At 37.6% G+C, this 17,113-nt stretch overlaps 1 protein-coding gene across 1 annotated transcript in view; it reads left to right on the forward strand.

Moving 5' to 3' along the window:
• The window catches only part of PECR (peroxisomal trans-2-enoyl-CoA reductase), a 13,429-nt gene extending 647 nt beyond the window's left edge, over positions 1-12,782 (forward strand). The window contains exons 2-8 of the mRNA XM_019617363.1: positions 1,608-1,796; positions 6,107-6,272; positions 6,933-7,014; positions 8,444-8,540; positions 10,831-10,941; positions 11,417-11,528; positions 11,644-12,782. Of these exons, the coding sequence (XP_019472908.1) occupies positions 1,608-1,796; positions 6,107-6,272; positions 6,933-7,014; positions 8,444-8,540; positions 10,831-10,941; positions 11,417-11,528; positions 11,644-11,732 (846 nt within the window). The 3' untranslated portion in view covers positions 11,733-12,782. The remainder of the gene's footprint in view (positions 1-1,607; positions 1,797-6,106; positions 6,273-6,932; positions 7,015-8,443; positions 8,541-10,830; positions 10,942-11,416; positions 11,529-11,643) is intronic.
• The last annotated feature ends 4,331 nt before the right edge of the window (positions 12,783-17,113 follow it).

Raw genomic sequence — 17,113 nt, forward strand, 5'->3', positions numbered from 1 at the left:
TTTTTTTGTTTGTTTGTTTTTTGGAAGAAGGGCTGGTTGGACAGCAAATATCTGTGAGCAATGGCTGGTCACGATGTGCGTTGTTTTTATAACCCACTTCCTTCAGAGCCTTTTGCAGAGATTCAAGCCCTTTGTCTGGAAGTGCATCTGACCCTGTCCACCTTGGCCATCACAGGAAACGGTCTGGTCATTCTTTGTTGAAGATAAATACAGACTTCACTGAAGGAGAAGCAGTTTGTGCAATAGATGCAGTCATCCTTATGAGTTAGAACCTGCCCTCTCCTACATCTGCATGTCAAGCAAAAGTACTCTTCTGCTGGGCGTGATTCTGTAGTGTGTTTATAAACACTGAAGTGCTATAGTAAGTTAGTATTTAGTGTTAGTTGCTGATGACACGTGCCTCTCCATGAACGCAGGTTGTTGTGCAGGTGACCAAGTCCCTCACCTAAAAAAAAAACACCAGGAGACCTCAGTCTAACACCTTCACACATGCTATTGCAAGATGGCTGGTGATCAAAGGTGAAGGCCCTTTACCTAGAAATCCATAGTTGAGCACATCCTTCTGGAAGAAGTTTTGCTTTTTTTTTCCTAAACATAAGTTTTATGTATAGTTTCAGGAGAGAGCCTGAGCCAAATGAACAGCTTGCTGCTCTTTACTCCCACAAGTTATTTTGAGTTGATTCTGGTGTTTGTTTAATCATATGAGAGGCCAAATTCCACTGCAAAATAGCAACAAAAGGGAAAAAAAACACCTGGCAAAACGTTAACTTCATTTTTGACTGGCTTAGTGTTTTGAATTCATTTATGTTTAAGCTGAAGAGCACCAGTGCTGGTGTGAGGAATGGATGACTTCTGTTAGGATACAAAGACTATATCAGGAAGAAGGTGGGAATGAGGCCTCCCACCTTGCCAAAGTGGATTTGTACTAGGGATTAATTTGGTGGTATCTGTTTTAGTCTGTAGTGACAATCACCAGACTTCAATCTATCCTTAGTCCTCTGATGACAATAAACTAGTCCATTTGTTATGTGAATGCTGAGTGGTAATTTTGTACTGAAGTTACATGCATGCAAAGCAGAAGGTCTGAGCACCTGACTAGGCATTTTTTTCCTCTCCTTCCTGACCTGGGATTATGCGGCAAGTCTGCAGATAAAAATTAATCTCACAACTGTATCATGCTCAGCCTTAGACTCCATAGGGTTATAAAGCAGAGCATTACATTTACTCACTCCTGGTCAAAATTATGGATAGAGTCACAGTAAGATTTTTGTAGTTTCAGGAGCACGTTTTTGTAATCAAGACCAGTTGAAACATCTTTAAATCTCATAAATGTGAAATGAGACAGGCTTGAAAAATAGCTGCAAATTCATGTCTGAAAGGTACTGTGACTGCAACTCACAGGCTATCTCCCCTTCTGCAGGAAGGAGAGTGAATATAGCCATTTTTATCTTGGTTGGTCTTTGCATGGCACACTGGGATCTCGTTGCTAAGAAGCATCTCACATCAGTCATTCTTTTCTCTCTGGCAAGAATTTCTTCATGGTATCTTCTAGCCAGTGACGAATGAATGCATATCCTACAGAATATCTCCTCATGCTATTAGCCTAGGATAACTGCAGTTTTGACTGTAAACTGAAAGATTTTTCATTCTTTTTCACCACAGGTTGCAGTGTTGTTATTGCTGCTCGTAAATTTGACCGATTAAAAGCCACTGCAGAAGAACTGAATAATACATTTTCTTCAATGAGTCCTGCCAAAGCGACTCCTATACAGTGCAATATCCGTAAAGAAGAGGAGGTAACAACTAATAATCTTGCTCTGGGGCTTAACACATCAGGAGTATATTGTGTCTATAAATCCTCAGACCTCCGAAGTTACTTGCTGAGCCTCAGAAATACCTTAGATCAGGAGACAGGTGCAGTAAAACACTTGATCTGATCTAAATAAAACTGTGCATTCTAAGAGAAGGTAATTTAGCAACTACGCAGGAAAGCATTTTTACTCTCAGATTTTTTTCCTGACTACACACATTTATTTCTACTATTTGTGTGAGAAGCACGCTTTGGAACTGTTATGTTCTTAGAGCTGGCCCAGAGCCTACTTCATGGGGTTCTGTGTCATTTCTTGAGAGGGCAGTTACTTGTAAAGATGGAGACATTCAGAGTTGTTCCTTCAAACGGAAGTCAGAGCATAGGATCTCAGTTCTTGTGGCTTGACACAAGTAAACCTGAGATGTACCCTGCATTTTCAGTTTTGCCCATATTCAAGGGAAAAAAATACCACTTTCCATGTTTCACGTTCTGGTTGCAGCTTGAGGTGTGCAGAACTTTTGCTCTCAGTCCTTAGTAAGAGCTGTCCTAGTGTCACAGCAGATTTTTATTTTTCCTTATATTACAAAAACTGGGACATCAAGAGCAGAAGTACTTCATCCAGGTTCTTCAGAAGTCTGCATTCATCTTTCAATTTTTATCTGTGAAATTAAACATTAAAGAATCCAGCATCATGCCAGGCTTAAAACTGCTGTAAAACATTCCACTGATCAATTGCTGCTGGGTTCTTAACCTTTTAAAGCCTTTGTTAAAATCTGTCAGAACTTAGAGATATTAATAACCTTTAGAAGCTAGGTGGATTCTGGAAGTATCCTAACATACAATCATAAACCAAATAAAAACTCCTCCCTCATGGAGCAGCTCAAGCCATAAAATATTTACAATGATATTCTTAGACTTTTTTCCTGAGGGAGAAGAACCCTCTGGCTGTGCAGTATGTCACTTCACCTACGAGTGAATTTTAAGTTAGTAGTTACCAGCATCAGCAGTGTGATATAATAGGTTGTGACAGGTGTCAGAGGGTAACTTGCATGATTAAAGCAACAGGAAAGAGAAGAGCTTCTTTACACAAAGTCTTCTTGCAGAGAATTCTGGCATGCTTAACAGCCTTCTGCAGGTGAATCTTATTTTTGCATTAACTTGAAAATGAGTTAACAGTAGTGTTACATAAAATAGAAGAGGGCTTGGATGGTAAAGGAAGCTATTTGTACCAAACAAATACTGTTCCTTGTTTAAAAAGAAGGAATTGTCAGAGCAACTGTAGTAGATTTAAAAGACTTCAAAGCCATTTTTTAATGTACTCATAAAGCCATTTCTTATACAGTGCTTTGTGAAGTGTTCAGGCATTATCTATGCTACAGGTAGTTATGCTTATACTTAGAGAAACTTGTTTTCCAGCCTGTTATCCTACAGTTTCAACACAGAACTGTTGTCTTCCATTTATATTTAAGTTCTAATCATTTGTAGTTACAACAGAAATTCCCTAGAGCTTTTTCATGCTATGTTGGAGAACCTTTAATTGGTTATCTTTTGCAAAAGGAAATTCTTCTAAACTGCTGTTACATCATATGCCTCATAGAGAGGGTTCGGATGGATAAGGTAGATGAGAAATCAGTCTTGAGTTTTTCATTTGAGTCAATCTCATAACATGACCCGCTGCAGTTCTTCTCTATCAGCTCTTCTTTGTTTTGAACTCTTTCTTAGCTAAAAAAATTGCTGTGAAAATTCAGTAAGCTTTTTGTGGAAGTTCTGAATAAGGAATGCAGTTTTTGTTCTGTTACATTTTAACATAAGAATACAAGTATTTAGCCATTTAACATATTTAGCCATTCCAAAAGCCCATATCCAAGAGCAGGCACTACTGATTGGAGAATGTAAAGCAATGAAATGCAACAATGCCTTCTACTAGAATAGGAACATGCCTATAAAGATATTTGTGCAAATTTAGTTTAAAAAGCTAGATAGAAAGTGACTTACCCTTTCCAAGGACCAGCAGCATCTCAAGAAGAACACATTGTCTGAATAGAAATGTTGTTCCCTTGGCTGCTAATCCTTAGATGAGTGAGAAGGGAGCAGACCCTGAATCTATTCTTTCTGGCTGCTCAGGTATATTGCTTGTACCTGAATGCCCTGAGTTAGGTGCACCTTCTCACCTGGTGCTCAATCATTGGCTTAGATCATGATCTGGCAATATCCATACAAAGACTTTTTATGTTTTTTTTTTTCCTTTATCTCTTACTACTCTGAGTTTATCCTTGTCTGTTAGCTCTGTAATACTGAGACTATCAAAGATAGCAGAATTCTGGCCACTGATACTTAGTTTCTAAAATTGCTGTTCAGCTAGAAGAAACATACAGAACACATTTTCAGCTTTAAGATTTATAGACAGGATGGTACTTCTACCATCTTTACTTAGTATTTATAACTTAGATAAAATTAAATTAACTGTTGGTAACTATACAATCAGAAGGCATACAGAAGTTAGGCTTAATAAGATTATCACAGTAGAAAGATAATCAAGATTAAACAGAAGTGCTCACCAGTGTTATAAGCTCACAGAAAACTCCACAAGGAGCAATCTCAAGAAAGAGAACCTCCCTCAGTGGCAGTCAGCACTTAAATGGGATTTAGGAGAGCTGCAGCCAGGTTCCACCCCTTCTACTAGCACAGCTGAATTGCCTTCACCTGTGCTCCCACGGCTTGCCTCAGGTGGTCAATCAGAGGTTCAGGCTGCGATCAACAGTTCCCATACAGTAACCTTTATTTCTAAAGCTGTCAGAACTTAGAACTGAGGGATATAGCAGACCTTCTCACATCCAGTGCTCACTATTGCATGTGTTATCATGTTTGCTGAGAGCAGCAATGGTGAGTATTTATTTGTAACTTGGACATAATTGTATTGCAGAAAACAGAGGAAAAGTACTTTTGGGCTTTTACTTCAAAATATTCGAAGAATATTATACATCAACTGTCGAAAGTTATTTCATTTGTAAACTAAATGTAGTGCCTGAAACAATGATCAATAAAAAATACAGCACGGGATTTTTTCCAGCCTTGGGGAAAATCTTAACAAGAGGCAACAAAGCAATGTAACTCCAATATTTTCACAAGTAGCTTCCTGTTTACTGTGTTTTTTGGTTTTTCTTCTTTCCCATTGTCATGGAAATGCTAAGTCACAGCTTGAAGCAGTGATTGAGCAGCTGGTGGGAAGGCAGGGCCAACCCAGGGGAGCTCAAGTGCATGCAATGCACCTGAGTGACAAGAAGGGCTGGAGCCAGGATCTATCCCTTCCCAGACCTCATTTAAGGATTAGCATGGAGGCAAGGATGTCTTGTTGGAGGTTCTTGTGTGTCTGAGGTCTTCTGAAGGTAAGTAGTTTTTATTTTGTTGTCCATGGCTGGTGTTTTTGAACATTTTCTTGTTTGCTGCAGCCTAGGGCTTTGCTGTTATTGTACTTTCCATCATTTATATCTGCCTACAAAACAAGACTTGTACAATTATATGGGTTCTGTAAGCTTCTTACAGCTTTAAAACTTCTATCTGCTTTCAGTTTGTTTTAACTGAGGTATACCATCTCAAAAATTTACTAAAGCACATGGTTAGGCAGGGAGGGCAATCTCTCAAGTATTTCTGATGAGTCATTACATTTTTCTCAGCTCTTACACCAGATATTGAGAAATGAGTAAAGGAAAAGGACCTTATTGTGTCTTAACAAAAGGAAAAAGTTAACAGTTCAAACTTGCTTAGTTGTCAGAACTGTTCCATCACAAAATACAAAACCCAGGAAGGTTCCTGATTAGCAACATCACTTAGTTTATCCTTTTTGAAGTGATTTTGTTGGATCTAGTGTAAATCTCTTAAAAGAAGATACTGCAGTTGCTATTAAAAACATAGGGATATGGATCAAACGAAAAGAAGTCTGTAGCTGCCTGCCAGCGCTGCATGTTAATAATCCTTTACTCATAGAATATATCGCTAGGTCTTAAATAGCAATCCTTATTTGCTTTAACAAGTCCTCAACAGTGAAGAGCCTCTTCTTTAAGTGCTGGTATTTTATGTAGCACCTGCATTATACCAGGAAGTTTTCCTAAGTAAACGTAGGTACAGTCCAATCTTCCTTGGCTGCTAAAACCTGTCATACCAAGCTTCTACTCTCTTTGGAAGCTAGTACTGCCTATTTATGTGTAGGAACAGGTATGAGAGCAAATGTCTGAGAATGATATTGGTTATGTAGTTTAATCAGCGCTTTGCCACACTTAAAAAAATATTTTCTTTTAGGTGGAAGCTTTGGTGAAGACTACATTGAATTTGCATGGGAAGATTGACTTCCTGGTGAATAATGGAGGGGGCCAGTTTGCAAGTCCTTCTGAAGCCATCAGTGCTAAAGGCTGGAATGCTGTGATAGACACAAATCTGACAGGAACTTTCTATTGCTGCAAAGCAGGTGAGGACTGAACATTATGCATAATGGAATTTTTAAAAATTTATTGCTTAAAGCAACAACTGAAGGCAAGAAAATGTAATTTCTATCTTCTTTTTTCACATACTTATTTGATAGTGGATATTTGTTTTCACAAATGTCATATGGATCTTTACATTAAGCTTTACATCATATTTGTTCATATAAACAAATACACGGTTAGACATCTACATGCTTAGGGGAGGAATAACCTCTAGTTTAAAGGTGAGGTTTGGAGGCATCTGTTGGTTTGGATACTCACAGGTCTGTGGGAAAAACACTTTGGCCAATGTTTCCTGAGTAACACAGGAGAAGTCTTTGCTCCCATCATGGGTATAAATTTAAAGTATGCGATTGTCAGATAGTATTAGGAAAGTGGAAATGCAAGTCATTTACATGGAAGACACAAGGTCTTGATTTCCACAAGAAGAGTTCTTGACAATCACTGAGCCTTACCTGGACTGCACCTGCTATGTGACTGATCCAGTGATGAGGCTGTGGTACAAAGAGCAGGTTGTTTATCTAAATATGCACAGGAAGTCTGTAGTATAACTGTAGTTGGACTCCAGATTTAGCATCTACTTGGCAAGTTTGTTTGTGTGCACTTCTTCAGGTATTTATAGGTTATCTTCCTCCTTCACACAGTGTACAATGCCTGGATGCAGGAACATGGAGGAGTCATTGTCAACATTACTGCTGCTGTGAGAAATGGATTTCCTGGAATGTCGTAATATACATTTTTTTTTTTTTTTACATTTTCTTGTATTTTCCCCATAGAGCTATTCCTTACTCCTAAATACTGTATTTTGAAAAGGTGTACAATGCACAGGTGTACTCAGCACAGCTGAGTAATAGAAATATGGTAGTTAATATCAAGAGGGAGCAATACTTGGCTGCATGTATGGGAGTCTTTTTATTAATTCAGTAGAGACTGTAAGAGTGAAGGACGTCTCTGATACTTTTCTGCTACTTTGTAAGAAACTGTGAAGCAAAACTTGTTAGTAAAGCTTTCTCTGGGAATGAGATGCTAGTGGAACAGGTTGCCTTGAAATTAAACCTTTACTTGTTCTGATGGCTTTGCAAGAACTTGGCATCTGTTGTTTTTTTCCTTTGCTGTCAGAGCATAGATTTTGATGGCATAAACAATTACAGGAGATGGATGGGGAATAGGAGGAATGTACCTAGCATTTTACTGTGTTTCTTCTTTCTGGCTCTCTTTATTGGAGAAGGTCTCTGATGCAGGAAATCAGTTGTTTCCTCTGCTACTTTCTTGACTGAAAGAATGGTACAAAAGTGTCATGTTTATAGTTCTTCTATACTGACAAAAAATGATCACAACTATCTGTATGAAAATATAGCATCTTCATAGGCAGACATTGAATTTATTCACATGGTGTTTTTTTTATCTTCAAAATGGATGTAAGCTTTCTGATTGAACCTTTTCCAAAAAAAGAGTTTTAACTTGTGTAAGACAAATATATTTCAGAAAATGCTGATTTAAATGAAAACTTGAAGTAGTGAGAATGCTATGCATTGGCATTTTCCAGAGGGGGGGAATTCTGAGTTGAGTTTCTCCTTTAAACTACTTTTTCTAATTTAACTCTGAGGTTTTTATATACATATATCTGTATTTTCTTGAATAGAATTTCAACAGTGTTATATTAACTTGCTTAGGTCTCATTCAGAGTTAAATCTTTCAATCTCCATTTCTCACTGGCTTATTCTTAGCAGAATGAAATAAATGTGGAGATCCACATGGTGGTGCTGAAGCTGCAGTCATTTGAGTTTCTATGCTCTGGATACATCTGTTTGAATTGTCACTTTGAATAGAATATGGGAGAGTTGTACAAGAATAATAATTAAAAAAAATCTCAATTGCTTGGAAAAGTTCACCAGATAACTTGTATATAGGCATGGATGGCTGGGTGAGATGACTTTCAAACTAAATTTTTGTATAATTGACACTTGTTTAAGGAAATTATAGTGTGTATTAAACTTGACAATAACTTCACGGTTTAAGAACTAGAAAACCACTGTGCATCTTGGGTGATTGGTCCCAGGAACATGACTCTACTTCCTAGTGAGGCTGCAGGGTTATTAATATTGAGCACTTAGCTGGGGGAAAAGGTGCTTCTTTTGCTTTCTTTTCTCAATAGGCACTCAGGAGCTGCCAGAGCAGCAGTGGATAACCTAACCAAGACTTTAGCTTTAGAGTGGGCCCACAGCGGGGTGCGAATCAACAGTGTTGCTCCTGTAAGTAATGGCAAGTGATGTGATAAAACTTGTTACCATATGTGTTTATGGTTAACACTCTGAAACTGAAAGGAATTTTAAAACCTAGAGCTTCTGTTCATGGATTTTTTTTTATTTACGAATTTTTAGTTTCTTCATACACTTTTCCCCATACACTTTTATTTCCGTACATGCCCTTTTTTCCAAGGGCCTTTGGGAGTGCTTTGTAGTGTTTGGATAATGAGACAGATGTGGGGAAAATGGTTTACAAAATTTTTTGCACATAGTTCATGTGTGCTTCTAGCTTCTGCTGTTTGCTGTTATGTTGAGCATCTCTGAATGTGTCCTTTAATGTTTATATCTTCTTGTCAAGTTAGATTAGTTTTAGTGGTGAAAAGACAGTATTCATCTTTTCTCAAAGAAATTATAAAGCCCATTTTTACATCTGATATTCATTTTTTTCCTTATGAAGTACACACAGGACACCACTGTGTGGGTCAGCAAAATGCCTGCTTTGTTTTTGAGGAAGTAGATGGCACATTGCAGTTATAAGTAACTTCATGTAAAGGCCAGTTGTATTCTTTTTGCCTGTGATGCAGCAGTTACAGAGGCTATATACAGGCCCTGGCTTTCAAGTCTGAGATATGTCTAGTGTGATTAAAGTAATCTTCATTCTTAATGGCTGTTTCTTTCTTTCACATTTGCTCTCTCGAAAACTGAAGGGAGAAACTTAATCTTGCTACTTCCACATTCAGAATTTCTCATCTCAGAGTTAAGTAAATTTCAAATTTATTAGTATCTTTCTAGGAAGATCTATCTGCCAGTGTAGGAGCCACAGCAGGGTATACAGATGTTCTGCACTAAAACACCTGGTTTGCTTTCTCTTGGCACACTTCAAAATTGCTTGAGACTCAGGAAGTGGCTCTTTTAAATAGCCTCTGTGAGGCTACTCTGGTGACTTCTTAAATATGAAGATCTGCTGTCTTGTTTTTCCTGTTTGCTTTCCGATTTATCAAGACTTTGGGAAATAAGTAATTAGGACAGCATTAGTATGTGTGCATATTTTTAATACATGCTAATTACCTAATGAATCGTACTAAATATACTTTATAGCATCTGTCAAAGGAGATTTTTGGCAGGCAAACACTTAAGTGGTTTGGCTTTTTTGCTAATTTTTTTTTTAACTCTGCTAATGACAAAACTCTGTTTTCTAGTTAGGGTGATGCTTGATACCTTTGTGAATGTACTTTGTATTAACCATGCAGAACTTGCTGCTGCTCATGGGCCTAGTAATGTGCAGGGAAAGTGTATAGTGAGAGGGTCTATGGGAACTGCTGAATCATGGCCTGAACCTCTGATTGACCACCTGAGGTGAGCAATGACTCAGCCCTGGGAGCACAGGTGAAGACAATTCTCCTGCCCTACTAGAAGGGGTGCAGCCTGGCTCCACCTCTCCTAGACCCCATTTAAGAGCTGACTGCCAGTGGGGAAGGATCTCTTTTGGAGATTGCTCCACTTGGAGTTCTCTCAATGAACCCAGGACAAGGTTAAGCTTTCCATCCATTCTTCTTTGGTGTGATAACTTGTTTAGCCTAACTTTCCTGTATATTTCTTAATTATAACATCTGTATATTATTGATTACACAGAGGGAAATATGCATTCTGAAAAAATAAATTCATTTTAGAAATGAGGTCATCTTAGCTGCAAGAACATAGTTGTTCACATCTTAGAGAAATATTCTTAACAAATTAAATTGTTGTCTTGCTTAAACTTGAGTCCAGAATGTTCTGTCAGAAGTCATCTGTGGAACCCTCTGTTTCTCTGACTATAGCCTTCATCCTCCCTATTGAATTTAAGCTGGATTTTATAACTGTCAGAACAAAGACTTCTATAACAGCTCAGTAGGGAGAGTTTGAAATCTGATTGCAAAATGCCTGTGTAATTCACAATGGAGTCAATCTAGTATTCCTGCAGACTATAAACAAAAATAAGAACTTGCTCTTGGGGTTCTTGTAGCTTCTTTTGCAATTTAATTTGAAATGCTTGTTATTTCAAAACAGTTGTTGAGTTTAAGAGTTGTTGGTGTGGCAGTGAAGAATTAAAACAAAGTGAATTAGTGTATTTGAACAGGGATGTAATTACCAGTCCAATTACCTTCTTCTATAAGTTATACTTTCATCCAATTTAAAAACTTGCATCCAAGTCTTGTTTGGGTTGTTAGTCCCATAGAAAATCCCAATAAGTTTAAAATTTAACAATGATCACAACTTAACACATGAAAGAACTTAACTTTTTTCTGTTTTAATATAGGGAATAGTATTTTCAGAAACTGCGGTTGCCAACTATGGAGAACAGGGTGTAGTTATGTGGCTGAAGAGCATACCAAAGGTTCCTGCCAAGAGATCAGCAGTTCCTGAGGAGGTAATGTATTTCTGAACGGTTGTGATGTTCCTATTTCTATGTCTCTGTTTTAAAACCACTTTGTTATTTGGAGACCATTAAGGACTTAACTTTGAAATGGTGGAGTATAAAGAAAGGGAAAAGCTTGTAGTGATGTGCAGTAGTGTCAACTGGGAGACTTCAATTTAGCTCTTGAAGCTAAAATGTCTCATAGTTGGCCTGTGCCCCTGGGAAAGTTGACTTTTTTTTATCAGGGAGGTCTGAAAGGATGAAGATTAATGTGAAAAAGTGTATCTTAAAAGTACTTGAAAGCTCACTGTTACTCAGCTTTTACCTTGTTGGTGTTTGTAGCTTGAAGTGTGGTTTTAAGATTGTTGGGGTTTTCATAGTTGAGTACAAAACATAGCTGTGTCTTGCCTGTATCCATTTTTACAAACATCCTGGACATAACCAGTTGCCAGAAGTTTAGAAGGATTAAAATTGTCATATTTGTTAGATTTCTCCTGCAGTGTGTTTCCTGCTATCTCCAGCTGCTTCTTACATAACTGGGATAACCATGGTTATAGATGGTGGCCAGAGTTTATATGGCAGTAGCTTAGAAATACCAGGTAAGAAATGGGCTAAAAATAAAGCCCCTAATGTGTTTGAAGTTGGGCAATAAGAGCATGCAAAAAGAAAGTCTTTTTTCTGTACCAGCTAAGTCCATTGTTTTGTTTTCCTCAGATCACAACAGATGGCCTTCACCACCAGAAGGAAGAAATTCTGAAATGCTTAAAAAGCTTATTTCTGGTGAATTCAAGCCAAAGCTGTAGTAGCATGAAATTCCCAGTTTCACAGTTGAATAATCTCCTGATAATCTCACTTTGTAACTTGGTATTATAATTACCAGTAACCTGATTTTTTTTATTTTTTTTCCCCTCACATAACCACATAGATTTTCATTGTCCCACATTCTCATGTTTAAAACTTGAGAAGGTGCACAGGACGTCATCTTTAACAAACACTCGCTGGCCCTTGGAAGGTGTAAAATCAATTCTTCATTTGCACTGCCACTAAGTAAGGAAGAATCACAGGAATGGTTAAAAGATAGCTACTTTGAACTGAAGGGACAGAAAGAATGTTACAGAATCATTTTACACAATGATTTTTGGGGAGGAGATGTAAGTCTTTGTTATTGGTACCTGCATCAGTAATCCTTGTGGTGGCTGTTAGCAGTATACTGTTTCTGTTCTACCACAATCTGAATGCTCACAATGACTGAAGGATTGATTAAAGTACTTATCTGAGATGGGAAGAAATAAAAATAAAGCAGTGGTTGGTTAAATAGCAGGATACTGTTTTTACAGCTTCAAACTATTGAAGCATATCAGATGTTTCCAGTTGTTTGCAGATAAAATGACTTCAGGAGATGAGCGGCTGCCACTTAAATTTGTTCATAGAATAATCAAATAATAAGGTGTATGGTACATTCATGGAGAACTGTATTGATTTGATAATTTCATAGCAAAATCTGGAAGCATGGGCTGTGGTGTATATTGCAGTGCTTCTTGCAATTTGCTGGACTGGTGAAAGAAAAACTTATGAATCTTACATTTATCAATGTAAATGCTTTCTATCCATACTGTGTTCTCTACTGATATGCTGTTTAGATAACACCTTTTTTCATCAGCATTCCTGAAACAGGTGTGATTTATGCTCAATTGAGAGTTTTCATTTAAAAAAAAAAAAACAACAACAAACAAATAGGTCTTAGAATATATTACTTGAAGAGGCTGTTTGTTGTAATTAATTCAAGGCAACTGTTCTCATTTCTGATAACTTTGATTAAACTATTAAAATAAATGATTGTTGTAACAACTGAAGTTTGTGGAGTCAAGTTGCTGCTGTGGAAGTAACCTCATCAGTACTTAATTTTGGATTGAATATGGGAGTGTCCACCAGCTGTTTTCTCTCCAAAGATGCTTGACTTTGTCCTTAATTAAAATACTGGAATGTGGTGTTTATGAAGTCTTCAGTGCTATTTTGTGGGGGGGAGAGATAAAATAAGGTTTGGAAAAAAAGCTTATTTTGAGTGATTTATTTTTTTTAAATTTATTTTGGCGATTGTAAATGTTCAGGGTGCACTGAATTTCTGGAAGAAAATGCACCTTTTGGATAGCAACTGTAGTAACCCGTTGCATTTAAGTCAAATTGGTTTGTTGAGAGGTTTTTCTATGTTAGTAAGTCTTAACCCTGTTTAACTACACTTAAGATATTAGAGAAATTAAATTTCACATTTGACTATGAGCTTCTATGACACATTAAATGTAGATAACACAAAATGGAAGTGATTTGACAAAACAATTAGTTCAATTAGTATTACATCTAATAAATGTTCTTTACAGGATTTGAGTACAGAGGTAGAAATAAATATTTTTAACTTGCACATCTCTTCTTTAACTTTGGTGTGTGAATATTGATGAAGGGGGAAGTTTATAAATATTGATGATGAAACGTATCATTTTTGTCTGTGAAATGGAACATTAGGAAGGGTAGCATTCTCTGTTGCGGGGGACATGTTCAGCTTGCTAGAAGTAAACTCCTTCACAGGTAAGAGCTGTAACAAGCTTTTTGGGCTGCGCTGAGTAAAAGGAACTTTTATTTGACCTTGTCTTCTTCAACCTCCAGGCAAAGCAATAGCTGTCTTCAGATCTAAGCCAGTTCTTTAGAAGAGGCTTCTTCCTGTGTGTCCTTTTCTTCCCTGACAAGAAGCTGAAACAGCCTGTGTGTGGAGCCATAATGCACTGCAGGTGATTGCAAAGGAGACATACTCAGAACACTCTAGGGGTAAGTACAGCATATGAATACAGAAAATACACCCTTGAAAGGTGAATGGAAAACATCGGAGTGCTTTCTGCAATGTTTTTCTATTTTTTTTAAGCTCCCATGAGGTAATGTTTTGATATTGTTCACAGCTAACATTATACAGATACTACAGTAGCGGCTGCCTTGCTGTAATGATTTTGCAGTGCTTACAGCCTTCCCCTCACCCCCAGCTCACCACTTCTTGCATCAGTAAGAGGATGAAATAATTAATTCTCAGAATGGAGAATTACATTGGTCCTTGGCACTTCAGTGACTTTGTATGCAGACTAAAGTGTTTTAAAACTATTTTTTAAAGTTTCACAGCACCTTGTAGAAACCGGTATTTTTTTCAGCTGGCAAGGCAAGATTTCTGCTGTGCATACTGCAGATAATATCAGCTGAAGCAAAGCTCTTCCTATGCTACTGTGACAACAACTCTTGATCAAAGGGCATTCAGAGTTGTGTGGTTTTTTTCTTCGTTTTCTTTAAAGGAAAAAAGGGGTGATAACAAAAACATTACTAACCTGTATAAGATTTGGGTGTCTGAAGTTCAGAGAAGATTGTTCTGTTTTTATTTATTTTACAAGGAGGTGAATGTGGGGAAAAAGACTTGAGAAACCTCAGGAGACATCGAGACTGATGGATCAAACACAAACTTAAATATTTAAGCATTTACTGTCCAGTGCAGATGAGCAGAGTAGAATGTTAGAATGTTACAGTCCAGTAAAAATCTCCTAAGTTGCTTTAACATTTACCTCTGGCTAAACCTTCTCCTACTCTGCTTACCTACTCTTATATAATCATTTGACTGATAAATGGGTACTTATCAACTGTTACCTTGCTGTGTGGTCCAGTGTTATATCTGAGTATGTGTTGTAGAGTTTTACATTTATGAAAACAGTGTAGTTCCTCAACGGGGATTTTTTTATAAGCCTTCTGTCTTACGCTTTACAGGAATATTAATTATTCAGATACAGTCTGCTCAGTTTTACTCTTCAGTAATGTGTGCTCTACCTTAAAGTAAATGAACAAATGAGGCAATAGTTGCCTCTTACAAGCTTTTGTAGCTATTTAGTCTTCTGAATAATCGTATAGAACATTCTATACAATCTTTAGGAAAGCATGCACATGTCTCACTTAGCAGGAATGGGTTCTGAAGTGAAAAATACTAAATATAATGGGGGATGTCAGTCTTAGTAAGAAATGCATGTTACGTGGGAGGAGGGCTCATCAGAAATGAGTCTAAAGCAGTCTGAATTACAACCAGGAATGTTGATTATTTTTTTTTTTTTTCCTTTCTGTACTGTTGCTTTTTGTTTCATCTTAAGTCTCAAAGTGGTGGTGGATAGGAGCTTCCTTCAGGTGTTATCTCTCAATGAAATCTTTTTGTTGTCTTTTCTATCCTCATGTTGAATAACTTCTCCTTTGTTTGGGTGATAAAGGAATTAGCTGCTGTAAATGCTAACCATAGCTTTATGCAGTCTGAAGAATCTGTTTCTCACTTCAGATCTCCAAGTGTGGACTTCTAGGTGGAAAGGTGTAATTAAGAGCTGTTTGCTCTCTGTCTTTTGGCATCAACCTGACAATGATGGTGCACTTGCATTGGAAGTAGCTGCAATTACAAAGATCCTCCTGTCATGGAAAGGCAGAGCTGCATAGCTCTGGTAGGACCAACAAAGACTTGAACTAATGTGGTTTGAATCTTTATGGGCTGGATATGAATTTATAAACAATGTTAGCTCTTCTGCTTACGAGGAGGGACTCTTTATTGTGCAAGGCATTCTGGCATCACAGGCTTCACACTATTGATAATTCCTAGGAGAAGCCGTCTTAACTTCCCTTACCCACTAAGTCTCCAAAAGCATGTTCCTTTGCCAGTCATTACACCTTCTGATTAAATAAGCAATTTCAAAGAACTGTAATTATTATTTTCTGGTCATAGTACAAAAGATGGTAACAACATGGTAATGTAGGGCCAGCTATAGGAAGGAGTGGCAGGGAGACAGACCTGGAAGGAGGGGGAATGAAGGACAACAATGTGGCCACTAGAAGGAGCTGGTTTATGCCTATTTAGTTAAAGCTATGGCTTTAGTGCTAACTAATAGAGCCACTTGTCTCAAGCAGTGTGCTAGGTGAGAACCTCTCACTGCAATGAGATATTGATTCTGGAATCAAGATAGAGCCATGCTGCCAGATTGCAGTCAATTACTTGAGTAGGCTATCCTAAGATGTGCTTATCCTGTAATTTCCACCCGCACTCCTCCCAACATCCATTGTTTATGTAGTGTTTGTTCTGAATACATAAATAACTAATGCTTTATTGCAACTTCTGTCATCTATTTTTATCCTCATCTTTTTCCATATCAGCAATCATACTGTTTTGATAAGCAGTGTTTTGCTCCAGTGTTGTTACACATTATCTCAGAACCATACCCCTGGGTTTGGACTGAGCTCGATGTGAATCAGTGTTGTAAATATTTTGTTGATTACCTTATATATGATATTATATGTAATATATAACAATGTACATATATATTATAAACATTATGTATGCATTATATACCTATATACACATACATACATAATTATATTCTCAAAAATCAATATTTGGCTGTTTATCTCACTCCCAATGCTGAAATTGCTGTGTTCTAGATATTATCCCACATTACTGTGGCATACCTGTGGGGATGAAGTAAAGCACCCCTGCATGGCTCTGGTGGTGCATTGAGAGTGCTCTGTGCTATCAGGGCTTTGTGCAGAAATACAGAGAACCACATATGCAAAGGAAAGGGTCAAATATGATTTTTCTGCAAGTTCGTGTGTAGCAAAGGAAAGCAGTCCTCAAAAACTTCTTAATACTAATCCTGCTTCTGTCAATGAAATCAATTTGCAAGATACTGAAACTGACAAATAGCCATGAACAAGAACATAAAGGCAAGGGAAGCACTGGAAGTGTTTTCAAAGCTGTGTAAGCTGCTGTGGATCACTGATCTTGCTTGGTGGTGCAAGTGCATCACGTGCAGTCAGTGTTTCTCTTGGCTCTTTCCCTATCATTTAGCACAAAAGGTCACCTTTAAGCTTTCTAGCTGAAGACTTTAGGTCACAACAGGCATTTCATAAACAGGCTGACAATTTGGCCAACTGTAGAACAAAATGTCATAACTTTGGAGGATGAGTGCATCTCCTACATGTTAGTGTTCCAGTTCTTACTACAGTGTGATTCAGAGCCTTGTGCCTTTCTTGGATATGCTTCATCTACAGGTCTGTCTCTAGCACATTCCTCTTTTCTTAACAGGTGTTACCATCTTTTTATTGTTCTGCTGCCTATGTCAGTGGCAGAGCTCAAACT

Source organism: Meleagris gallopavo, chromosome 7 (assembly GCF_000146605.3).
Source record: "Meleagris gallopavo isolate NT-WF06-2002-E0010 breed Aviagen turkey brand Nicholas breeding stock chromosome 7, Turkey_5.1, whole genome shotgun sequence".
Classification (NCBI taxonomy): Eukaryota; Metazoa; Chordata; class Aves; order Galliformes; family Phasianidae; genus Meleagris; species Meleagris gallopavo.